A 25,873-nucleotide genomic window follows, 5' to 3' on the forward strand; every position below is an offset into this window, starting at 1 on the left:
CTTATTCTAGATACAACTTGGCTTTCAAAGGGGATGGGGCAGGGGAGAGAGGACCCTCTTTCCAAGAAATGGGAGATACTATGCCCCTTGGTATATGAGACAGAAATCTGCAAGAATGGTAGACTATGTAGACCTTCTGCCAAGTGGGGGGCTGCCCCATCCTTCCTGTGTTCCGGCCACATGAAAGAAGAGAGAGGAGAAGTCAGAGAGAGAAACAGGTCTGGGCCTTGTCTCTGGCAGGAACAGCTCCTGGCCCTGGTTCACCTTGAAAGGCCATTTCCTCCAGGGCTCTGATTGTTAACACAGAGAAAGGGCTACTCTTCGTACTGCACATCAGTTTTAGTTAAGTCTGTTAGCCTCGGGGATGGAGGATTCAGGCGTACCAAGTGTTCCTTTAGAGTAGTGCTTTCCAACTGGCGTATGGACGTTCTGGTGCAACACCAGGTAATGTCAGGTGATGTCTTAACCTGTATGAGGCAGAGGCAGCCTAAATCAGGAGGCCAAGGCGATGGAAGGAAGAAGAGAAGAGGGGAATAAGGAAACGGGGGTTGGGGAGAGATGGCCTACAGGATTTCCTTTCCCTAGACCTTGGTGCCTCTTTCTCATCCCAGTTAGCGTGCTGGGAACAATCCATGAACATCATTTGTCCATTTTACCAACCAACGATTGTATAAATTTTTTTTTAATTTAATGACCTGGTTATGAACTCAGCTGTGTCCCTTATGAAACAGAGTTTAGGAAAACACTTAGAAATACTTTGCAAGTATCCCTTCATAGTGTTCAAAAGGGGATGCCCGTTGTGTGCACTGGGTAAGGCAGTTTGCCATTGTTTTGCAGAAACTAACAACTAACTGGATACATTTAGAAAAATACTTTCTGGATATTTCTCCTCATGTCTTCTTTGTGCACAAAAATTTGTTGAACAAAAGTCAAGTATGATTCTCAATGTCTAATTCTATCAGCATAGGCACAGTTAAATGGATATAATCTGCCTTTTCTATGTACAAATATGAGGTGGGATTCAAGACCAAAATAATCTTATTGACATAGCACTTTATCTTAAGCTTAATGATGCTAAATTGAATATTCCTGAGGAACTAGGAACAGTCACTTATTCTCAGGGAGAAATTTTTCTTAGATATGAATTCTGTGAGCCAGTCATAGTGACTATATTTTATTTTTCATTAAAATAAATTTAAATGTTAATACTATTCAGTGGGCTTTTCTTTGTCTTCATTTATGGGAAATAATATAAATTTTCCATTTACAGGAGTTATAAAAAGTTTACTTTTTAAACAGTATTTTCTTTAGATCACATCACTTTTAATTAAATAGATAAATTTAAATAACACATTTAGTAGAAGTGTTTTGTGCTTACAGGGAAACTCAAGATTTATAGTAAATGAATAACAGCAGTTCAAGAATCACTTCTTCCTGTGGTACCTTCCGGAGGACGAAGGTAAAAATCACCCAGATACAGGGGTGATTGATGAGGTGTTCAGAGCCTCAGCATCAGTGGCGACCACAGAGGAGTTGAGGACTTAAGATCTTATGGGAAAGATAAGGTAAGGCAGACGATACATGGAATCTGCAAACAAATTTTTAGTTTCCAAAATAAACCTGTATAGGACATAAGTAAGTGGCCTTTTCTATCGATATATCACGTTTTGCAGTAACGGGTTCTATGCAGTTAATTCCATAAACTATCTCTTGCAGCATGCACGCTGCTGTGACAGCGTCCTTCCCCACAGTTGGCATACAGAATCTATGCCAAGAGCACTGTTCCTCACTCTCTCTCTCCATCCTCATGGACTTGGCATTGCAGGCTCCCGACACTGAGGTCCTGTTGCCCAGGAAACACTACCATCCCAGAGGGAAACAGTTATTAAAGAATAAAGACTTATGCAACAAGTCTTTAGGTATCTTTTTATGGCCGTTCCGCACGGCATGCGGGATCTTAGTTCCCCCACCAGGGTTTGAACCTGCGCCCCCTGCAGTAGAAGCGCGGAGTCTTAACCACTGGACCGCCAGGGAAGTCCCAACAAGTCTTTAAGCATCCTTTATTGAAAAGACAGGCTAAGTGGGAATGTATTGCCTCCCATCTCCAATGCCCCACCTTAAGTCATCCCAGCTCTCCCCATAATTCTTCACTGTTAAATCATTTATTGTCAAACCCTCTTCACGTGTGTCTCAGGGGCCATAACAAAACTCTAAGGCCTAGATGGACTTCTCTTTTTCTTTCTCTGTCTCTTTTTAAAAATCTTTCCCAGGGTGATGCAGCACAGTGACAAAATAATAACCTTTTAAGTCTGACAGACCTGGATTTGAGTCCTGACCCATCACTCAATGACCATGTGCCCTTGGGCCAAATATGTGATCTCTGTGAATCTCAGAGTCCCCATCTGCAAAGGGAAGATAATAGTATCTACCTAACTAGGCTGTTGTGAGGATTAAATAAGATAACATATGGTTGCTTTTATTAATAATATTTTATTAACACAAGGTAGTAGAAAGGTAACTTATCTGCCATCTATTCCATTTTTCATTATTAACCATAATTTTTGTTATGTCTGCCAAATAGCAATAATTCACTTAAAAATCCTCTTAAATATATTTTAAAAATAGCATGCATAAGTTTTATACAGATATATGTGTGTGTGTGTGTATATATATATATATATATATATATATATCTATCTCACACATGTAGGAAAAAAATACTGTTTATTCAGGTCATTTGGACTTACTTTGCCCAGATAGTTTTATTTTTCTCTGGTCTGAATATTCAAAATTTCAAAAACCTGAGAACAATTTGCTTTTCAATTTATTACTTAGTTTTTTTTTCTTTCCCCCCTCCTTTCCCTTCCCTCTCTTTCTTTCTGCAAAAAGATTTTCAAGCAGGAAAAAAAAAAAAGAGATGCAACTACATTTATGGCTTATCTAACTTGGATGACTTCCATAAATAAATGATTACATGACTATTAAGAGTAGAAAAAAAATAATTCAGTATCTCCACAAGATGGTAAATGTCATGTATTTCATCCCAGCATTTGACGGTTTGTAATTTTCTCATACACAAACAAAAAAAAAATGATTAATGAATATCTTACCCCAAACCTTTTCTCAACTTTTTGAGAAATTACTCTGAGATTCTTAATCAACATTTGTACACTTATATCACCTTGGTAATCACTGGCTTCTCACTAATTTATTCAAGAACTTAACAAGTTTCAAAGACAAAGAAACAGAACACTTTATTATAAAACTTATAAAATAATTAAATATTACACATATATTTTGACTTTTCTCTATAACCCATGTTTATTTATTCAACATTTTTCCTCAGAATTAATATCACTTAGCGAAGCAAGTGAGAACACATAAGAATAGGCTATTAATTAATAAATTAATTCTCCATAAAATAATAAAATGATAATTATATAAAGAAACAACTTGCAAGTTTTCAGAGGGCAAGGGGGTGGTGACGTAGCACGATATATATATATTTTTTTATGATAAAATGGCCGTTATTCTGGGCCAAGCCAAGGAGATTGAGAGAATATTCTAATCATCATTTCTCTGAGATCTGAGAATGCATGATTCTAATTAGAATGGAACAAAGGATGCTCTAAATTTAACAAACCGCTGTCTCGTTGGTTGTGCTGAGCTGGCAAATCCCTGTTTGAATTGAGACTTTTTAAAGCAGTAAAATTGGGTTACATTCATCAAAGACACTGAGGAATAGAGAAGAATTATATAAATATGCCCTTAATAACCACATCTCAAAAAATTACAGAAGGACACAGTCTCGTAAGTTACTTTGGTTTTGGCAAAATACTGTGGTATTTTTCCAGTTGAGCGCAATTTTAAGCTCATTAGTGCCTACCAACAGCTGGTTTCTGAACACTGAAACTATGACCTGAAAGATTATAAAACATTCGTTGAAGGGTCTTGGCATATAATGACTTATTAATATTCACATAGCAAGAAGACAGATGGATTTTTCTATTGCTACTGTGACTTTTTTCTTGTTAACTAAATCCTAGGGCAAATTTAAACATGTCAGTTGGTAGGGGAAAAAAACCACAAGCGGCCTTTAATTTTCCAAGCATCCCTGATAATATGTAGGGAGCATTATAAATGATGTTTTCCTCTCCTTCAAAACAGGGCTGTTTTGCTGTTTAGCTCCTCTTAGATTTTTACCAGAAATGAACATCTCACCAATTGTGATTCCCAAAGAGCAGACTTGAGGCTCCTGAGTACTTGTTCGACTAGCACCAAAAATTATGAGGTTCATAGAGTGTGTAGGGCAACAGTGTTTTGTGGGGTTTTTTTTTCTCTCCTTTTTTTCAGAGTGTGAATTTCAATTAAGTGGCGATCTTAACTAGTTCACGTTGCCCTGTTTTCAGAATATTCCTTTTCAAGTTGTGAATTTTAGTCTCGGAGACTGTCTATAAGTAGAATATACTTTAAACAAAATAATAAAAAAACAACACACACACACACACACACACACACACACACACACACCCCAAATAAACAGGACATGAAGCTTGCTAGTCCAGCAGCAAGCACAGTCACGAGCACCATCTGGTGTTTGTATAACTTCTGGTCTAGGGTGTCCACAGTTGCGTCAAACTGTGAGCTCCAAGGAAGTTAGGCAGTGTGTTCCGTCCACATTTGATTGCTCCAAGTCTCAGTCTTTGACTTGAAGTCTTAAAGGGCCTTTTCACAACTGACGTCTTGGTCATGGAACCCTCTGAGGTTCACAGGGGGGGTCTGTCCCAAAGTTAACAAGAGTCTCACTTGGTCACAATTTGTTCTATCTCATTGTAAGTTTTCACTTCTTGCGTGTAACAGTGCAAATCAAAGCTGTTCTCTTTCTGTTTTACGTTTTTGTAAATCAGATTTGTCATCGCTTCCCATTTTCAAGTGCTTCTGAGTACCATGTGCATTGGGGAACTGAAAAAGGAGCCTGTCTGTACTTGAGAGCGGGCCCCTCCAACACTGCGGTCAGCTCACACGTGGTTTGCAGTGTTCAGCTTTCGATGGGAATGTGGCTGGTCTCTCTGGAGACCCTGGCCCTTCCAGGCTGGAAGGGTGTCAAGATCAGCTCTTCCTTGTGCATGACTTGCAGCACTGTTTGCCATAAAATTTGTGGTTGCAGACACCATGCTGAGGCACAAGATGACACCAGCCGAAGAAATCTACACAGGATGGATCCTCTAAGGTGAGAGAACACATTCAGCACGTTAGGATAGGTTCTTAGCCTTTTTCTTAAGGTCAGGGCCTAGAGAACAAAGACTTGGGGTCGACTTGCCTTGTGCCCTGAGTGGTTCTTACATTATACATTAGGACTTTGGTGGGAGAGTGGGGAAAGCAGGATTAGGACACCTAAAGGGACCCATAACCATTAACAAAATGTAAACAGGTGGGGGGGAAAGTGGGTGTTTGAAAAAAGTCATATCCAGCCTGAGGTTAATGTCAGATCCTCCCAAATAACCCGGGGGCTACCGTTCTGCCTCCAAGGGACGTACCCTAGAACAGCGCATTAGGGATACCCTGAGGGTGTTGTTAAACCACTAGTTCTGCTTCAGAAGGTCTGGGGTGAAGACTGAGATTTTTTATTTCTGCCACATTCTGTGTAGGTTTAAATAAAATCTCATGGCCAATTTGCAAATAAGTGAATTTAAGTCAGCACCAATCTTTTCAAACTTCTTTAGTTCTTTAAGATAACAGACGTGATTACCTATTGGAAGCAGAACACTGGGCATCAAAGGGTTTTACCCAAAAGGGCCTCAGGAGATACAGAAGGCACCGGAAGTTGTATGTAAATTTCTCTTTCTGTAAACATAAATGCGTGTTTTAGGAGTTAGGGTTCAGTCATTCTACTGGATTCTCAAGGATCTTTGACTTCAGAAATATTTAGGGTCTACCCTATACTCTCATTCAGAGCTGGAATTTTTTTCTCTATGAAAGCCTTAAGTCACCCTCAACTCACCCAAAACCACACTCTGCCCACAGGCACCCAATCATGTTCCTTCCGAATTCGTCCTTCAGTGGCTCCCCTGTGTGCCTTTAGACATGTCATGAAAGGTTGCCGCTCTTCTGTTTTTCCTGCTGCTCCCAATTTTTATCCTGTCCTCCTGCGATTCAGAACTGCCTACAGTTCCTTCTTCCCTTCCTTAAGACTTGGTTCCTCTGCCTAAAACTCCCTTTTATACACACACACTTCACCCCTGTCTCATAGTAGCTCCAGTGATCCTTTTAACACAGAAATCCATTCATGTCATGTCCCTGTCCCTAACTCTGCCACTGGATCCCATCCACTCAGAGTGAAAGGTATGGTCCTTACAATGACTGACGAGGAGGCCCTAGGATCTGGTTCCCCTAAGACACCTGAGACACTTCTCCTTCATTTCCCTTAAGTCTTTGCTCAGAGGTCAGCGATCAGTAAGGCCTTCTCTGACCACCCTATAAAAACAGCAAGCCCCTTGGCCTCCCAGGAAGGAATCCCTATGCCCTCCCTTGCTTTATTTTTCTACACTGGATTTACTGGTATTTATCATATTATGTTTACTATCTGGGTCCTCTCTAGAGTACAAGATCCTTAAGCAGAGATTTTATCTACTTCGTTTCACTGCTTTGTTCCCAACATCTAGTGTCTTCTGAGTAGCTACTCAAAAAGTATTTGTTGAAAAAATAAATTCCCTGTACCTCTCATGGCTGAAACAACCAACTGAGACTATACTGTCAGCTTGGGTGTGAGGATGAAATGGAGTTGTTATTGTCTTTCCAATAAGTCCTGGGTATATTTTGGAGGTAGAGTCTAACGGATTTACTGAAAGGTTGGTAAAGGGTATGAGAGAAAAAGAAGAATCAAGAATGACTCTAGGATTTTGACCTGAGCATCTAGAAGAATGGGATCACGTTTACTGACATGGGGACCTCTATAGGAGTGGAGGTAGGGCACCAGGAGACTGGTTTAGGATGTATTGTTAGAGATAGAAGCTAGACATGACACGAATACTTTGCCTATGTGTCTATTTATACATCTTCAAGTTCAATTTTTTTTCTTTTTTTTGCGGGCTTCTCACTGTTGTGGCCTCTCCCGTTGCGGAGCACAGACTCAGGACGCGCAGGCTCCGCGGCCATGGCTCACGGGCCCAGCCGCTCCTCGGCCTGTGGGATCTTCCTGGACCGGGGCATGAACCCGCGTCCCCTGCACCGGCAGGCGGACTCTCAACCACTGCGCCACCAGGGAAGCCCCTCAATTATTTTTTAATATACACTTGTACAGTGTCTTATACCCCATTAGCATGCACCCTAATCAATCAGAATGTATGTCTGGATCAGTTTCTATTTAGATTGTAGAGATTATCTTCTTGATGCAGTGGAGATACTGGAGGATAAAAACAGACCACTAAAAGCATGGTCCTAACTGCACTGCTTATCGTCACTTACCCCTCTTGAGATAGGAATGGAATTTTGACAGGTAGCTGCAGCTTGTGCTATAAGCTAAACGTAAGTCCCGAAGCAGACGCGAGGGGTCTCGCTATGCTATCAGTGTAAGTGCCGTGTTGGGTTATAGCTATCATGATCATTACTAGTAGCTTGTTATTCGAGCTTCTATTATGAGTCAGGTATTTTATTTACACTATTAAGGACGACCCTAGAGTGAGCTTCACATCTTACATGCAGACAACTGACAAATATTTTTGGCTTCATCTTCAAAATACAGTCAGCATCCAGCCACCCCCACACCTGCGACTGCCCCAGAGGGAACTCGTCCCCTCGCTGGACTGTTGGAGCTGCCTTCTGCAGAGCAGACAAGTCCTCGTTCTGTTCTAGGTCCCCTGCCCTCATCTCAGTATAAGTGCCAATGATCTCCAAGTCAGATCCTCCTGCACCTCTGCTCTAAGTTCTCTGTTGCCTTCCCTCGAACTCAGACTTTTATCTGAGGTCCTTATAATAACTTACAGGGCCTCCAGGACCACTTTGAGCTCATGGCTTAACCCCCCTTCACTGTATTCATCCTGCTCCAGGTGTCTTGCTGTCCTGCCTTGATCAGATTTACATATTCCTGCCTCAGGGCCTTCGCATTTGCTGTTCCCTCTGCCAGGAACACTCTCCTAGATGCATACATAGCTCACCTTCCTCTAGGTTGTCTTCAGGTCTCTGTTTAAATATCGCATCATCAAAGTGGCCTTGCCTGACTATTCTATCTAAACTGGTTTTCCCACCACCTCTTCAACCCCAACTATTCTCTTGTCATACACCCTTCTTCAGTTTTATTCTCTGCTACTTTGCCATATAACATTGTACATTAATTGGTTGGTTTGTTGTCTGTTTCCAGGTATGAAGGTGAAACTGCCCATTTTGTTCCCTGCTCTATCTACAGTCGGACATCAGAACAGTTCCTGGTTCCCAGTAAGCACTAAATAGGTAAGTATTAAGAACTGAATTACCTTATTTAACTCTCAGTAACCTTTTAAGGTAAACATTACCTTAAATGCTTTTTATAAATAGTTTTATAAATAGTTTTAAAACTATTTATAAATAGTTTTAAAAATAGTTTATAAAAAACTTTTTATAAATAGTTTTATAAATAGTCCATTTTATAAATAGTTCAGAAAGTTTAAAACCTTGTCCATGTCCACACAGTAAGTGGCACAATGTGGACTCAAATCCATTTTTTTCCCCATTATTAATAGATGCATGTTTTATTAAAGGTATAAAGACCAAAGATTTGTAACTTTAATAATCCAGATTCTTATTTTAAATTCACCAACATTATTTATTCATTTTTTAAACTTTTTTTTTCTTTTTAACATCTTTATTGGAGTATAATTGCTTTACAATGGTGTGTTAGTTTCTGCTGTATAACAAAGTGAATCAGCTATACATATACATATATCCCCGTATCTCTTCCCTCTTGTGTCCCCCTCCCTCCCACCGTCCCTATCCCACCCCTCTAGGTGGTCAAAAAGCACCGAGCTGATCTCCCTGTGCCATGCGGCTGCTTCCCACTAGCTGTCTATTTTATATCAAATCCATTTTTATGAATTCAGAGTCCTCGCTCCTTTCATTGTACAGTGCTGCCCACCCGTCCCCCTCCCGACTTGAAGATGTGAGGACTTCCATGAGGAGTAGCTTGTTTGTATTGTGTGTCTAGTCATCTCCAACTTCATCTCACTAGTCTGCAGTCCAGGCATCTTCCAGACGGTTACCAGTTATAGGGCAGTGTGACCGACAAGTGTCTGGTGGTTACAGCCCAGGGCTTTGCTCTTTTCTGAATAAGCCTTACACATAAAATATATGTAATACCAAGTCATAGGGTTGGTCCCCAAAGTGGAGATCCAATGAATACATCCAGGTAAAGCAACCCACAGTGATGATGGTATGAGGTGAATGCCCTAGATGGGCTGCCAGCATGGCGGGGGGTGTGAGGGATGTCACACCTGCTTGGCTGTCCTGGAAGACAGGATAGAAGAAACATCTGCTCTGAGGTCCAGTTTGAGTTACTGCAATGCCTCAAAACTTCCACCTGACTGTCAGCTCCTTGAGGGCAAGACTGTATGTCTGAAACTCTCACAGTGCCTAGCAGAGCACGCAGCCCCCCGCAGGGGTCTCAGAGAAGATTCAGAGAACTGAAACCTCTTCCCTGTATCCCCACGGGAACGCTTACTGCCCACTCACAGTTCCTGAAAACTCAGGGCCGAAAATACACTCAAATCACTTCCCCCAGTGGGCATCCAGCCAGCAACATAAGAAGGCAGACTTCTGGGCAGTAGCGTGTGCATGCCACCCTCCTTACCTTGGGGATGGCAATGGGAGAACTGAGAGGAAATCTCCAACTTAGTAAGACTATAGCCCACGTTTTTGGCCAGGAAGAAACACCTGGGCTTGTGTCCTTCATATTTGCCTTCTCATTTTACTCCTCTTTCTAAAAGGAGACCTGACTCGGTCAAGAGGCATGGAGAGAAGTCCCTCTTCCAGGAAGCCTTTCCCCACATCCTCCTTTTTCACTTCGCACCATCCCTGCAAACCAGCTAGAGCTCACCGCCGTCACAACGCTAGGGACGTTCCCCCTGTTTTATTTGCAGTGGTGTCTTTCTCCTCTTTTGAGACACTGAGCTCCCTGTGGCTTAAGACCAAGACCCTGCCATGTTCTTTTATCCCTAGAAGAGCGGTAAAGGGGAAACAAGAGTACTTAACACACAGTCCTTTATTTACACACTCCTGCATTTGTTCATGTAACACGTGTTGAGCACCTACTGTGTGCCGTGTGTGGTGACGGGTGCACAAAATAATAAACATCGACAGCCTCCCCACCGCCTTGCCCCTAGCATGCCTCTTGACTCTCCCTACCTCACAGTCCTGCCCAGGAAATACGTACTCTTGAGTATTTTCAGGATTGGCCTTTGGCCTTTCTGAAAGTACTGAGGGGGCATGCCCTTTATTTGTGGCCCTTCCAGACTGAGCCTTTGTATGTGTGGGTTTGTCTGTGGCCAACTGACTAAAGGGTGAAAGTGAAAAATCACCGATGGTGAGGAAAGGGGTCGTCAGTCTGGGAGTATATGACCACTTGCTTCTTCCCCTGTAAGCTTTATGCTGAGAAAGGCTGCAGGTTTGTAGAATTCTGGCATTGCCTTAGAGGTGATCTGGCTCTGCTATGTTATTTGTTTTCTTATCTTGTGCAAACCCCAGATAAGAAAGGAGAAAGAGCAGAGGAGAGAAAATTGATGCCTGGAGCTAAGGCCGTAAGAAGGAGATAAACAACAACATCAATTTAGAGATGGGAAGTGGTATGGACAGTGAAAGAGGAAGTGAGGAACAGGCCTGAACCTGATTCACCACAAATTGGAAAACCTGGGGTAAGAGATTGGACAGTTTTCAAAAAGCTGTGATTGGATAAAGTGAAAACTCAGCAGGTACACGATGGAAAATGATTCTTGGGCACAAGGAAATCTGATTAGGCTGAAGAAATATTTCCTGGTGTTTGTCAGATTACTTTAAAATAAGATGGACTAGTGAAGAAGAGTATGGTTCACTCAGACAAGTGAATTTCCCATTTTTCCATCAGCACTCACTGTACTTCATTTGACCTAACTTGAACCAAAAAAAAAACCATTCAAGGTGTAGTGCTAGGATAATGCATATTCGCTGCAATTGTAATTTATCTGTCGCCTCAATTAAAATGTAAGTTCCTAGGGCTTCCCTGGTGGCACAGTGGTTGAGAGTCCGCCTGCCGATGCAGGGGACGCGGGTTCATGCCCCGGTCCAGGAAGATCCCACATGCCGAGGAGCGGCTGGGCCCGTGAGCCATGGCCGCGGAGCCTGCGCGTCCTGAGTCTGTGCTCCGCAACGGGAGAGGCCACAGCAGTGAGAGGCCCGCATACGTATGTTCCTAGAGGGCAATTCTTGTTCACTCTTGCATTCTGGTGGATAAGCATTATCTCTGGCCTATGGTGGTTACTTTGTTCAACTTTTTTTATCTTTCTTTTTTTAAATGTAATTTTTATTTGATCTTGCAGTATAGTTGATTTACTATGTTGTGTCAGTTTCAGGTGTACAGCAAAGTGATTCAGTTATACATATATCCATTCTTTTTTAGATTCTTTTCCCATATAGGATATTACAGAATATTGAGTAGAGGTCCCTGTGCTATACAGTATGTCCTTATTGGTTATCTCTTTTATATATAGTAGCGTGTATATGTTAATCCCAAACTCCTAATTTATCCCTCCCCCCCCCCTTTCCCCTTTGGTAACCGTAAGTTTGTTTTCGAAGTCTGTGAGACTGTTTCTGTTTCGTAAATAAGTTCATTTGTATCATTTTTTTTTTTAGATTCCACATATAAGTGATATCATATGATACTTCTCTTCCTCTGTCTGACTTATGATGAGCTCTAGGCCCATCCAGGTTGCTGCAAATGGCATTATTTCATTCTTTTTTATGGCTCTGGCACATGGTGGTTACTTTTTTCAATTTAAATTTTGTTTAAGAAAAGGGACTTGCAACATTACCATTTCGTCCTTTCAAAGTAAAAATGAATGGCTGAAAAGCCATTAATTGTAGAATTAAATGTTCTTGCATACCCATGCAAACAAGATCACTTTAAGCAGGAACTTTCCTGGATTTGTGCCTTGTACACCTCTCAGCAGTGCTCTCCACATAGATTTGGCTGTGAATGGCGCCCCCTAGCGTTGTGCAATGCATAAGCTACGCAATCAAATACGGTAGGCTTTTGAAAAATATTCCAAAGAGCAGTAAAACTGACTGGAACGCGGGGTCCTTTACCTCTCTTTTCAGGAGCTGGGCAGAAGTTTGTATTACAGGCTCGTAGCACCGGAGGTTTCTGCCGGAGCAGACAACTTGAGGAAGGCTGGCCCTGCTGAACACAGTGGACTGATCGGGTCTGGACCCCTCCTCCACAGGTCACCGTGCACTGCAGAAAAGGGAAAAGAGGAAGGAGTCAGGAACAGTCGGGATGGTGTCCTGTCTGATGTCAGTGACATCAAATAAAAGGAATCCCCATGCTTCATGACATCGCCAAGATGTCTGTCCATAAAACAGGGACTGTCCAGAGCCAGGCACAATGTGCTCGTGGTACACTGAGTCTCTTCTAACATGTGGGAGCCATGGGATCTGATTAGAAGGCTCTTAAGCAAATGCTGTCTATCTCCCCCAAGAATGTGTGTCTCCCAGTTAAGTGACTCATAAAGAAGAGAGCTTCCAGAAATACAGAAGCTGCTGTAAGAATGCAGAAACAAAGAGAGACACATCTAGGCAATTCATCACAGTATTTAAAGAATTCCAGGCAATCTCTGCAGATACGATAGTGGGGGGGATAGTTCAAAACTTGGACAGCAAAAGAAATAAGTCTCCGAGACAGCTTTGGAATTATGCCCTCTGTGCCCAGCCGAATTCTGAGTTAGCTTGGTGGATATGGTGCTTCCTAGAAGTCAGTTATTTCACTGTCCAACTGAAGTTTAAAAAAAAAAAAAAGACTAATAAGGAGTGTCAAGTTATATTTTTCCAGGCACACATATAAAGATATTTGTGCCTGGAAAACAAGAAAATATTATCAGGGGAAAAGATAGCCCTTTAAATAAATTTTTATATGTATTTTGCTTTTAAAAAATTCACTAAATTATGCTTATTATTTTTCTTATTTTATTGTGGACAGGTGCGGACTTCATCTTGGACAAGCATCACTATATGGATTGGCATTTGAGAGGAAAAGATACGTTGAGGTAAAAAGAGTATGAGTTTTGGATTTAGCCCCAAATTCAAATATAGCTGTATTAGTGTTATCAAATCATTTAAACCAGAAGTTGGCAAACTTTTTTTGTAAAGAGCAAGACAGTAAATATTTTTATTTGATTTACAATATTGTATTAGTCTCAGGTGTACAACAGAGTGATTCAAAATTTTTATAGATTATATTCCGTTTATAGTTATTATAAAATATTGGTTATAACCCCTGTGCTGTAAAACATGTCATTGTAGCTTATTTATTATATATACAGTAGTTTGTACCTTTTAATGCCCCTCCCACTCTGTTACTGGTTCTCTATATTTTTTACATTCTACATATAAGTGATAACAGTGTTTATCCTTCTCTATCTGACTTATTTCACTAAGCATAATACCTTCCTGGTCCATTGATGTTGCTGCAAATGGCATTATTTCCTTTTTTATGGCTGAGTAGTAGTCCATTATATACATGTACCACATCTTCTTTATCCACTCATCTGTTGATAGGTACTTAGTTTGCTTTCATATCTTGGTGATTGTAAATAATGCTGTTATGAAAATTAGGGTGCATGTATCTTTTTGAATTAGTGTTTTCTTTTTCTTTGGATACATACCCAGGAGTTGAACTGCTGGGTCATATGGTAGTTCTATTTTTAGTTTTTTGAGGAATGTCCATACTATTTTCCACAGTGTCTGCACCAATTTACATTCCCACCAACAGTGTATAGGGGTTCCCTTTTCTCCACATCCTCGCCAACATTTGTTATTTGCGTTCTTTTTGATGATAGCCATACTAAGAGGTGTGAGGTAACATCTCACTGTGTTTTTTTTTTTTAATGTAACTTTATTTTTGGCTGCGTTGGGTCTTCGTTGCTGTGTGCGGGCGGGCTTCCTGTAGTTGCAGGGCGAGTGGGGGCTACTCTTCAGTGTGGGCTTCTCATCGCAGTGGCTTCTCTCGTCGTGGAGCACGGGCTCTAGGCACGCAGGCTCAGTAGTTGCGGCATGCGGGCTCAAGAGTGCAGGCTCAGTAGTTGTGGCGCGTGGGCTCAGCTGCTCTGCGGCATGTGGGATCTTCTAGGACCAGGGCTTGAACCCGTGTCCCCTGCATTAGCAGGCAGATTCTTAACCACTGTGCCACCAGGGAAGCCCCTCACTGTGGTTTTGATTTGCATTTCTCTGACGATCAGTGATGTTGAGCATCTTTTCATGTACTCTTTGGCCATCTGCATATCCTCTTTGGAAAAGTGTTTATTCAGTTCTTCTGCCCATTTTTGATTGGGTTGTTTTGTTTTTTGATATGGATTTGTGTGAGTTGTGTATATGTTTTGGATATTATCCCCTTATTAGTCACATCATTTGCAAATATTTCCTCCCAGTCGGTAGGTTGTCATTTCATTTTGTCTATGGTTTCCTTTGATGTGAAAAGTTTTTAAGTTTAATTAGATCCCATGTGTTTATTTTTGCTTTAGTTTCCTTTGCCTGAGGAGGCAGACCTAAAAACACATTGCTACAATTTATGTAAAAGAATGTTCTGCCTATGTTTTCTTCTAGGAGTTTTATGGTTTCTGGTCTTACATTTAGGTCTTTACTCCATTTTGAGTTTATTTTTGTATATGGTATGAGAAAATGTACTAATTTCATTCTTTTACATGCAGTAGTACAGTTTTCCCAGTACCACTAATTGAAGAGACTATTTTCTCCACTGTATATTCTCGCCTCCTTCATTGTAGATTAATTGACCTTAAGTGCATGGGTTTAATTCTGGGCTCTCTATTCGGTCCCATTAATCCATGTGTCTGTTTTTGTGCCAGTATCATACTGTTTAGATTACCATAGTTTTTTAGTATAGTCTGAAGTCAGGGAGCATGATACCTCCAGTTCTGTTCTTCTTTCTCAAGACTGTTTTGGCTATTTAGGGTCTCTTTTGTTTCCAAACAAATTTTAAGATTATTTGTTCCAGTTCTGTGAAAAATGCTATTGGTATTTTGATAGGGATTGCACTGAATATGTAGATTGCCTCGGGTAGTATGATCATTTTGACAATATTAACTATATTAATTCTTCTAATCCACAAACACAGTATATCTTTCCATCTGTTTATGACCTCTTCAGTTTCTTTGATCAGTGTCTTATAGTTTTATGAGTACAGGTCCTTTACCTCCTTGGGTAGGTTTATTCCTAGGTAGTTTATTCTTTTTGAGGTAATTGTAAATGGGACTGTTTAATTTCTCTGACAGGTTGTTATTAGTGTATGGAAATATAACACATTTCTGTACATTAATTTTGTATCCTACAGCTTTACCAAATCCATTGATGAGCTGTGGTAGTTTTTTGGTGGTGTATCTTTAGGAGTTTCTATGTACAGTATAATGTCATCTACAAACAGTGACAGTGTTACTTCTTCTTTTCCAGCGTGGATTCCTTTTACTGCCCTGCCTTGTGCAGAGGCTGCTGACCGCTGCTGGGTGAGGCTGTGTCACAAGGTGGCTGGCTGCAGAACCCTGGGGTTAGTGCTGGCTTGCTGGGGAGCAGGGTCAGGGTCCAGGAGATCCCAGGGCTGAGGCCCACCTCCTAGTGCATTCAGCCAGGTCCTGGGGCTAGTGCCAACCCAGTGGCAGGCAAAGTCAGGTCCTGTCGTCTGGCTGCAGAGTCCAGTGGTCCCAGAGGTTGTGTCTAAATGTTGGTGGGTAAAGCCATTTTCTGACACAGCTGCTGTGGGTCTGGCATGTCTCAGAGCTTGTGTTGGCCTACTGATGAGTTGGGCTGGATCCCAGGGCAGCTGGCAGCCAAGGTATCTTAGAGCTGGTGTTGGCCTGCTGGTGGGTGGGCTGGGTCCCGCCATGGCTGCAGTTGTCCTGAGGCTGCTGTCCACCTGCTGGTGGGTGAGGCTGGTTCTGAGGCTAGAGCAGCCTCACTGGTAGGCTGGGCTTGGGCCCAGGGAGTCTTAAGGCAGCCTCTTTGCTGGTGGGTGGGGCAGCATCTGCACCCAGTTAAACTGCTTGGCCTGAGGCGTCCCAGTACTGGTGCCTTTAGGCTGGTAGGCAGGGCTGGATCCCTAGGCTAATCAGCTCGAGGGAGGTTACAAAATGGTGCTTGCCAGCACTAGTGTCCATGTGGTAGAATGAGCTCCCCCAATGCCAGTGTCTGTACCCAGGGTTTGTTCCAGTTGCTTCCTTCTTCTCCAGGAGACTCTCCAAGATCAGCAGGTAGGTCTGACCCAGGCTCCTTTCTAAGCATTGCTTATGCCCTAGGTCTCAGAGCGTGTGACATTCTGTGTGCACCCTTTAAGAGCGGTGTCTCTGTTTCCCACAGTGCTCCGGAACTCCTGAAAGTAAGCTCCACTGGCCTCCAAGGCCAGACGTCCTGAAGGCTCATCTTCCTGGTGCAGATCCCTCGCTCCCTGGGGACAAGCTCTGCAACTGTAGCGATTCTCCCATTTGCGAATCACCCACCTGGGGGTATACTGCGACTCTGCCTCTCCTACCCATCTCACTGTGGCTCCTTCGTTACATCTTTAGTTGCAGAAGATCTTTTCTGGTAGGTTCCGGTCTTTGTCGTCAATTGTCGTTCTGTAAATAGTTGTTATTTTGGTGTGCCCGTGAGAGGGGGTGAACTCCTACTCTGTCATCTGGGGAACTCTCCTCTCACAGTAGTACGTATTTTAGGCTTTATGGGCCATACGATTTTTGTTGCAGTTACTCAACTTTGCCTTTGCAGCACTAAAGCAGCCGTGAACACCACAAACAAATGAGCATGGCTGTGCGCTAATAAAAGTTTATCCAGGCAGCAGCTGGCGGAGATGATTTGCCCACTGGAAATTATTTGCTGATCGCTGATCTAAATGATTTTACATGAATCAATTTCCAAATCTGTTAAAATTTTAAAAGGAATTCATAGCAGAAGGCATAGCCCCTAGTAGGAGCCTAGACAATTAGAGAGATGCAATCATGCTAATTTCCTGATCTTTCCTCCATGTTTTAGTTCCCAGAGCCTCCCCAATACATACCCAAACCTACCTGGCTCCTGTGTTGCATGATGAGGTGGGTAGCACCTCTCAAGCCAGTGGGGTCTCAAAAGAGCTATGTAACTCCCATTGGTTGTAACAACGCACGGACCAAAACACAGCTTTGGATTCCTGAGGGCATATTATTCTCTAAGACTTAGCATCACATACCAATCCTAGCCCAAAGCAGTGTGTCTAAAGTTGCCTCCAAGTCTTTCGAGGATCTGAGTTTAAAAGCTGGGTGTCTTTGGCTGAATTGCCGAAGTCACTGAGCTTTACCTGCCTCAAAATAGGGACAGTAATACCCACTGATAATCCTCCAGGATGAACGGAGGGAATAGAGGATGCATGTACAGTCCGTAGCGTAGAAAGCGTTTGACAAATGTTAGCTATTATATTATTCAGAAACATGACATAAAAACCAAGCGAGTCAAGCCTCTGAGCAGCATTTCTAAAATACAGAAGACTCTCGTGATGGTTTGAACACCAGCACGATGTGACGGCCCTGGGACTAAGGACTTTATTTACTCATTACAAAAGGCCTCCCTGGTGGCGCAGTGGCTGAGAGTCCGCCTGCCGATGCAGGGGACACGGGTTCGTGTACTGGTCCGGGAGGATCCCACATGCCACGGAACGGCTGGGCCCGTGAGCCATGGCCACTGAGCCTGCGCGTCCGGAGCCTGTGCTCCGCAAGAAAAAAAAGAAAACCCAGCTCTGCAAGATATTATCATCTCAATTTTCTAGATGTGAAAATGGAGGCTCACAGATGATGGAATCTGCCCAGGGCCGCATGGGCAGTGGAGCTGGCCAAGGAGCTCAGGTTGTTTGGACAGGTCTGTAACAGCAGCAGTTGTAAACTGCCTCCTTTTCTTGAATCTCTCCTAGGTGTAAAATCCCTCAATCTGTGTGCACTCACCTGTTGCCATGGCGACGAATACCACCCAGCTGCCATACTGTACACTGGACGGGCTGGACACGCCCCTCGGTTGCAGGTTTCTTCCAAGTCCAGGTTTGGTTTCTTAATATTGCGGCACCGTCGCTCAGGGAGGGTTACCAGCTTGCCCTGGAAGGCCTTCTCGCTGCATTTCATTTCCCTCTTCCTTACCCCCAAACCACAGCTAGCGGAACACTAGGGGCCAAGAAAAGAGGTGTCAGTGTGCAGGCTCCACCGTTACGTCTGCTGCGCAGATGCGTTCTGACCTAAGGAGGCACCATCCACGTGTAATCCGAGGGACGGGACTGCAGCAGGTCAACCACACCACGCCTGGATCCCGAAAGCACTGCACCCAGTCCCTCGTGCTGTAGAGGCCAGAGAATCGGAGTCACAGAATTCATCCGTACCGTAGAACAAAATGAGGCCCTGCCCAGCAGGACCAGGAGACGCCACGTGGAGGGAGTGAGACAAAGTCCGAGAGAAAGACAAGATTGGCAGAGGATGTGATCAGGATCTCTGTGTAGTGACTGGATGTCCAGGAATACCTGAGGCCTCTCTGCAGAGTCAGGGCTCGGTGTGCCAAGGAAGCAGTGCAGGGGAAGAACCGTCAGATCACAAGTAACTTGCCTTCATTTTTACCCTGCCTCCCTCTTGGCTGAGATACAACCTGCAGCTGTGGTATGGCAGGAAAAACAGAGAAGGATGGAGGCTGATGAAAAGTATGAGAAAACCTGTTTTGGTTTTAAACAGTATTATGGAATACTGTACGAAGCCTTGATGAACTGAATAAATCCGTAAGAACTGGCATCAGTGTAACCATCATAAATAACGAAGGACAGGGATGGGATCGAGATGCTGGAGGACCAGGGTATGGAGCTCACCTTCTGCCACAAATACATCAAAAATACATCTGCACGTGGAATGATTCTCACAGAACATCTACTGAACCCTGGCAGGAGACCTCAGACTTTCAAAAGGGTAAGAAAATCTCCACATAACTGGGTAGGACAAAAGAAAAAAGGAAAAAAAAGAGAGGACAGGATCTGTGCCCCTGGGAGGAAACTGTGCAAGGGGAAGGCTTTCTGCACCCTGGGAAGTCCCCTCACTGGCAGGGAGATCAACCAGGACAGAGGGGAAGCTTTGGAGCCTTGGAGGAGCACAGCAACCAGTTTGTAGAGGGCAAAGAGGAGAGAGACCTGCATGGAGGGTTGGTACCACTGCCCGGAACCCCCTAGCCTGAGATGCTCCTCTGCTGAGGCAGGCAGGGGCTGGGTGCTGACGCTCGGGATTTGGAGGTCAGACCCAGGGAGAGGACTGGGGTCGGTTGCTTGGAGACACCCAGAGGGGGCTAGGGCGTGGTATGCCCCAGCTGAGAAAGAAGCCTGGGCCCATTAGAGAGGCAAGGCACTATTGTTTGGGGGGGGGTGTGCTAGGAGTGGGGCAGGACGGCCATAGGAGCTTCTTTCTCTGTGAGGGCACTCTCGGTAGCAAAGTCCTGGAGGGGAAAGTCTGCAACCTAGGTTACTCTACCCAGCAAGATTACCATGTCGAATAGAAGGGGAGGGAAAGAATTTCTCAGACAAGCAAAAACTAAAAGAATACAGCAGTACTAAACCTATCCTAGAAGAAATACTGAAAGGTCTTTTCTAAACAGAAAGGAAGATATAGGAAGGAGGAAATCACAAATGGAAAGTAAATCACTTAAAGAATTCAATATACAGATCAAAAGGAAAAAAAAACCTATCTGTGAAAGCAATGATAAATACAGGAACAGCAAAAGGATAAACATGAAGATGTACAAAAGGACATGAAAATCATAAAATGTGGGGAAAGAGTAAGAAAATGTAGATTTTTTTTTTCTAGAATGTGTTTGAGCCTATTTGACTATCAGTCTAAAGCAAGCAGATATAGGAAGGGGTGAACATACTTGAAAAACAGGGCAACCACAAATCAAAAACGTACAATAGATTCACAAAAACCAAAAGGAAGAAAACACAAGCATAAAATAAAAGGAAATCATTAAGCCACAGAAAGAAAAACAAGAAGAACGGGACAAAGAAGAAACAGAATTAACTGGAAAACAAGGTTTAAAATGGCAATAAATACATATGTATCAATAATTACCTTAAATGTCAATGGACTGAATGCTCCAATCAAAAGACATAGAGTGGCAGACTGGATTAAAATACAAGAGACCCACCGTAGGGCAGAGGACACAAATAGATTGAAAATGAGGGGATGGAAGAAGATACTTCATACAAACAGAAACGACAAGAAAGCGGGAGTCACAATACTTGTATCAGACAAAATAGACTTTTTCTTTATGGCCTCTGTTTTAAAGAAGGACACTATATAATGATAAGAGGGTCACTACAAGAAGAGGATTTTACACTCCTTAACTCCTAATATAGGAGCACCAAAATACATAAAACAAGTCCTAACAGACATAAAGTCTCCAACTATTATTGTATTCCTGTCAATCTCTCCCTTTAACACCCCACTCACATCAATGGACGTATCTTCTAGACAGAAAATCAAAGACAACAGAGATCCTAAATGATACAATAGAACAGTTACACTTAATTGATATTTTTGGGACATTACATCAAAAAAACCCAAACAAACCAGAATACACATTCTTTTCAAGTACACATGGAACATTCTCTAGGACTGACCACATACTAGGGCACAAAACTAACCTCAACACATTTAAGAGTATAGAAATTATTTTGAGCATCTTCTCTGACCGCAATGGCATGAAACTAGAAATCAACCATAGGAAAAGAAATGAGAAAAAAACCGATTACATGGAGACTAAACGATGTGCTACTAGAAAAACCAATGGGTCAACAAGGAAATCAAAAAAGAAACTAAAAAGTACCTTGAAACAAATGAAATGAAAGCACGACCACACAAAAGCTATGGGATGCAGCAAAATCAGTTCTTACAGGGAAGTTCCTAGAAATACATGCCTTCCTCAAAACAACAAGAAAAATCTCAAACAACCTAACCTACTACCTGAAATAATTAGAAAAAGGAGAGTAAATTAGAAAAAGGAGAGTAAACAAACGAAAGGCAGCAGAAGGAAGGAAACAATACAGTTTAGAGGAAATAAAACAGATTAAAAAACAATAGAAAAAAATAAAATCAAGAACTGGTTCTTTGAAAGGATAAATGAAATTGACAAACCTCTGACCAGACTCACCAAGAAGAAAAAGAGAACCCAAATAAACAAAATAAGAAATGAAAAATGCCTTAAAGACTTAAACATAAAACATGACACTGTAGAACTCCTAGAAGAGAGCATAGGCAAAACGTTCTCTGACATAAATCATACCAGTGTTTTCTTAGGTCAGCTTCCCAAGGCAATAGAAATAAAAACAAAAATAAACAAGTGGGACCCAATCAAACTTACAAGGTTTTTTACAGCAAAGGAAACCATAAAAAAACTGAAAACCTGTGGAACGGGAGAAAACTTTTGCAGATGATGCAACCAACAAGGGCTTAATCTCCAAAATATACAAACAGCTCATACAACTTAACAACAGAAAAAACAACCCAATTGAAAAATGGGCAGAAGACCTAAATAAACATTTCTCCAAAGAAGGCGTACAAATGGCCAATAGGCACGTGAAGAGATGCTCAACATCACTAATTATTAGGGAAATGCAAATCAAAACTACAGTGAGGTACCACCTCACACTGGTCAGATGGCCATTATTAAAAAGTCTACAAATAACAAATGCTGGAGAGGGTGTGGAGAAAAGGGAACGCTCCTGCCCTGTTGGTGGGAATGTAAGTTGGTGCAGGCACTGTGGAAAACCGTATGGAGGTTCCTCAGAAAACTAAAAATAGAATTGCCACATGATCCAGCATATAACCAGACAAAAAACTTTAACTCAAAATGATACATGCACCCCTACGTTCATAGCAGTACTATTCACAATAGCCAAGACATGGAACCAACCTAAATGTCTATTGACAGACGAATGGATAAAGAAAATGTGGTACATATATGCAATGGGATATTACTCAGCCATAAAAAAGAATGAAATTATGCCATTTGCAGCAACATGGATGGATCTAGAGATTATCATACTAAGTGAAATAAGTTAGAAGGAGAAAGACAAATACCATATGGTATCACTTATATGTGGAATCGAAGATATGACACAAATGAACCTATCTATGAAACAGAAACAGACACACAGACATAGTGAACAAACTTGTGGTTGCCAAAACGGAGGGGTGGAGGGAGAGGGATGGATTGGGAGTCTGGGGTTAGTAGATGCAAATTATTACATTTAGAATGGATAAACTACAAGGTCCTGCTGTATAGTACAGGGAACTATATCCAATCTCCAGGGATAAACCATAATGGAAAAGAATATAGAAAAGAATGTATACATGTGTATAACTGAGTCACTTTGCTGTACAGCAGAAATTAGCACAACACTGTAAATCAACTCTACTTCAATAAAGATAAAATAAATAAATAATAAAGGATAACACTGAGCTTATACTTACAGTAGCTCTATGAGGGAGGGAGGTACAAGTGTTGGCTCCAAGGTGCCAAGGAGGAAAATGAGGCTTAGCCCAAGGTCACACCTGTAGTAATCACTGAAGGCTGCTTTTTAATGGGCTAAGTCTGATTCAAGCCCATGCCTTTAGCCATTAGGTTATAATGTCTCTTAAAGAAAATGAGCGAGGAGGAGAGAGGCGGACGCGTTGCTCTATACTTGTCATCTACATACAATGAAAGGGCATTGATGGAAAAGACCCAGAGGCTGTTGGGATAGAAGCCCCTCCACTACTGGACCTCACCATCCCCACTAGTGACCTTTTCTCTTTCTGGGCATCTGTCTTGCTCACCAGACGGTGGACTCCATAAGAGCAGAGACCTCGCCTTACGTGTTTCTGATGGACACTTGCGGTTTGGCGTCTTTTCTCATGTTTCCTATGCCTGTGAACTCAAAGGATTTTCCCAAGCTAGAAGTCTGGGGGGCATCTTTAAATCTTCCCTCTCCCCTACCCAACATATGCCTGAAGGTACCAGCCGGCTTCTTTAGGAACTCTCAAAGACCCTGCTTCCTGCCATCCCTGGAAAACTTTCATCTTTCATTTTCATCACTGCAACATCCAGGCAAGCGGCTTTGCTGCCTCTGGCTTTGGGTTCCCCTCTGTCTGAGATGAAAACCTGATCGTTCCACTGCTTTATTTAAAATTTTAAATAGCTCCCCAACCTTTATAGGATATATTTGTAGCCCGCCACCCCCGGCCCTCACGAGCTGTGCCTGATGAAACCTTCAGCTTCCACCCCGACCCCCTGCCCAGTTCCGCCCTGACTGCGTTATATTCTCCGGTCTCTCCCTTGCGTAGGGTGCACCCTCTGTCTGAACAGCCCTGGCCCTGGCTTTGCCTGATTCCTGCTCATCCCTCAGGCTCTCACTCCCTGGAAAGTCTCTTCTGCCAAGGTCTCCTCCTGACGCGGGGGTTGGGTGGACCTCAGGCTCTCCCGTGGGATCACAGACCTCTACCTCAGCACTCCGCTTACCTTACCTGTATTTTTTTTTTATTTATATAAATTATTTATTTTTGGCTGCGTTGGGTCTTCGTTGCTGTGCCTTGGCTTTCTCTAGTTGCGGCTAGCAGGCTCTAGAGCGCAGGCTCAGTAGTGGCGCACGGGCTTTTAGTTGCTCCGCGGCACGTGGGATCTTCCCGGACCAGGGCTCGAGCCCGCGTCCCCTGCATTGGCAGGCGGATTCCCAACCACTGCGCCGCCAGGGAAGTCCCACCTGTATTTTTATACACATGCTTTATACGTACGGTTTGGTACCTCCACGGCCCAGGCACTGCCCAGTCAGTGTGATGGGTGCTTTATTAACATGCGAGGAAGAAATCAGCAGGGAAGAATGAATAGTAAGCAGCCACTTGGTATACACGTGTGGAACAGAGAGGAGCACTGAGTGGATGCTGGGGGATGAGCTGAGCATTCCCAACAAAACCCAGCACTACATCTAAACTCATACCTCACTCCACGAAGAGACGACCCACTGGAGCCGACTGTTCTTGGGACATCGTCCTAGGACGCAGCCCTCCTGCGGTTCTGGTCTCGGGCTGCTGGCACACAAGCTCTCAGGGACGTCCTCTACCGTGGCAGAACTTTTACACAGGACTTCACGTCTCCTCACCCCTCGTCCACAGGTCTTAGAACACTTGAGATTTAAAAAAAGGCATGTACATGCTAGTCTCAAAAGACTGTCTTCCAGACGAATGTATTAATGAAGGGTTTACAGAGCAATTTTTAAGCACTAGAACCAAATGCCCAATAAAATCCCTTGCAGCCAGCAGAATAAATCTTTCCTCCCTCCAGAGCCTCTAAGTACAGATTACTGTTCCCTTTCAACATTCTGAATGCCCAGGGGTTGCTGTGTTGCCCCAGGTCTGAAGACAAGTTTTATTCTTAATGGAGAAGAGAGGGGTTCTGTGCACAGCACACATGATAACAATTTGGAAAATGGTACAGGGCCTATTCATGGATGTAACTGTATCTCTCTCTGGCACAAGGCAGAGTCAATCTGGGCATTGGTGAAAGAGGACTGTCAGTGCTTCGGACAAGGAGAATAATAGCAAAGTATAATATGTACAATAGGGACGGCAACAGACCGTGACATTTATGAAAATGGGCTGGGAGTGTCCAATTCCTGCCCCTAACATCTGCTGTTTCTAGGCGGGGCACTGTGCTAACTCTTGGGGAAAAACTAAGTCGACACTCGTCAAATATTTGGAGGTAACTGTGCACGGTGGTCTCATACTCTTCTACTCTTACTGTCTTGACCTTCACAAGCACTGTGAAATATGTAAGGCGGCAAATCATCTCCTGGCTTTCGGATTTGTACTTCACGAGTTGCCAAGATCACTTAGAAGACTTTGGCCCCAGGCTGGGGTGTGCCCTCAAGGGACGTGTCCCCTCCCTGGCCTTTACAGTCTTCTTGTTGGCCTCTCAGAAGGGCCGCACGAGATGTGGTCCCGCTTGTCTTGGCTGTCTGAGTTTGCAAACATCTGGGGCACCGTTCCAAGCCTGCTCAGAGGACCGGTGGGAATTCTCATTCTTCCTATTTCTAAGGGAGATGGAGACAGGATGATGACGATATCATAATAATCGTCTCTCTGCAAACCACAGCAGAGAATGTTTATTGAATGCCTTCTGTGCACGGTGATATACCTTAGTGTATACCAGGGCCTGTATCACATGACCCTCTAAACAGCCCATGAGATAACTGCTATTATCCCATTTTACAAAGGAGGTGTCTGAGTCACAGAGCTTAGGTACCTTGACCAAGATGAATCGACCGTCTGCCAAGTTGTGGAGATGGGCAAATTCGTCTGATATCAGACCAGGGCTCTGCACCCCTAAACATCTCTCATTCATGTTCATAACATCCAAGTAGTTAAATTCTTATTCAATAGAATTCTTATTTATCGCGATTTTTCTCCAGCATGGTAAAATGTTTAAATTGCTTCCCAAATGGTTTCCAGAGCCCTGGTCTCTAATGGAAGAGCTGGTGGCTATCACAGTTCTGAAGGACCCCTTTCATACTGAGTAAGTTCTCAAAAGGACATATTTGGTTTTAGCTGTCAAATAAAAGGGGGTGTGAGGGTGCAAGGCTAAA

The 25,873-nt window shown here is 43.0% G+C and overlaps 1 protein-coding gene across 3 annotated transcripts in view; it reads right to left on the reverse strand.

The window, feature by feature from the left end:
• Positions 1-25,873, reverse strand: part of ADAMTS18 (ADAM metallopeptidase with thrombospondin type 1 motif 18) — a 174,657-nt gene that overhangs the window by 13,607 nt on the left and 135,177 nt on the right. For 2 of the 3 annotated variants that reach the window (XM_060000259.2, XM_060000257.2), the window contains 4 exons: positions 24,230-24,415; positions 18,183-18,395; positions 12,304-12,451; positions 2,530-5,225 (listed from right to left, as the gene is read on the reverse strand). In XM_060000259.2, coding sequence (XP_059856242.1) covers positions 5,110-5,225; positions 12,304-12,451; positions 18,183-18,395; positions 24,230-24,415 — 663 coding nt within the window. In that variant the 3' untranslated portion in view covers positions 2,530-5,109. Of the gene's footprint in view, positions 1-2,529; positions 5,226-12,303; positions 12,452-18,182; positions 18,396-24,229; positions 24,416-25,873 lie in introns of those variants that run through there. The other variant, XM_060000258.2, reaches the window with a different exon arrangement.

The sequence above is a fragment of the Delphinus delphis genome, chromosome 20, assembly GCF_949987515.2.
Source record: "Delphinus delphis chromosome 20, mDelDel1.2, whole genome shotgun sequence".
Lineage (NCBI taxonomy): Eukaryota > Metazoa > Chordata > Mammalia > Artiodactyla > Delphinidae > Delphinus > Delphinus delphis.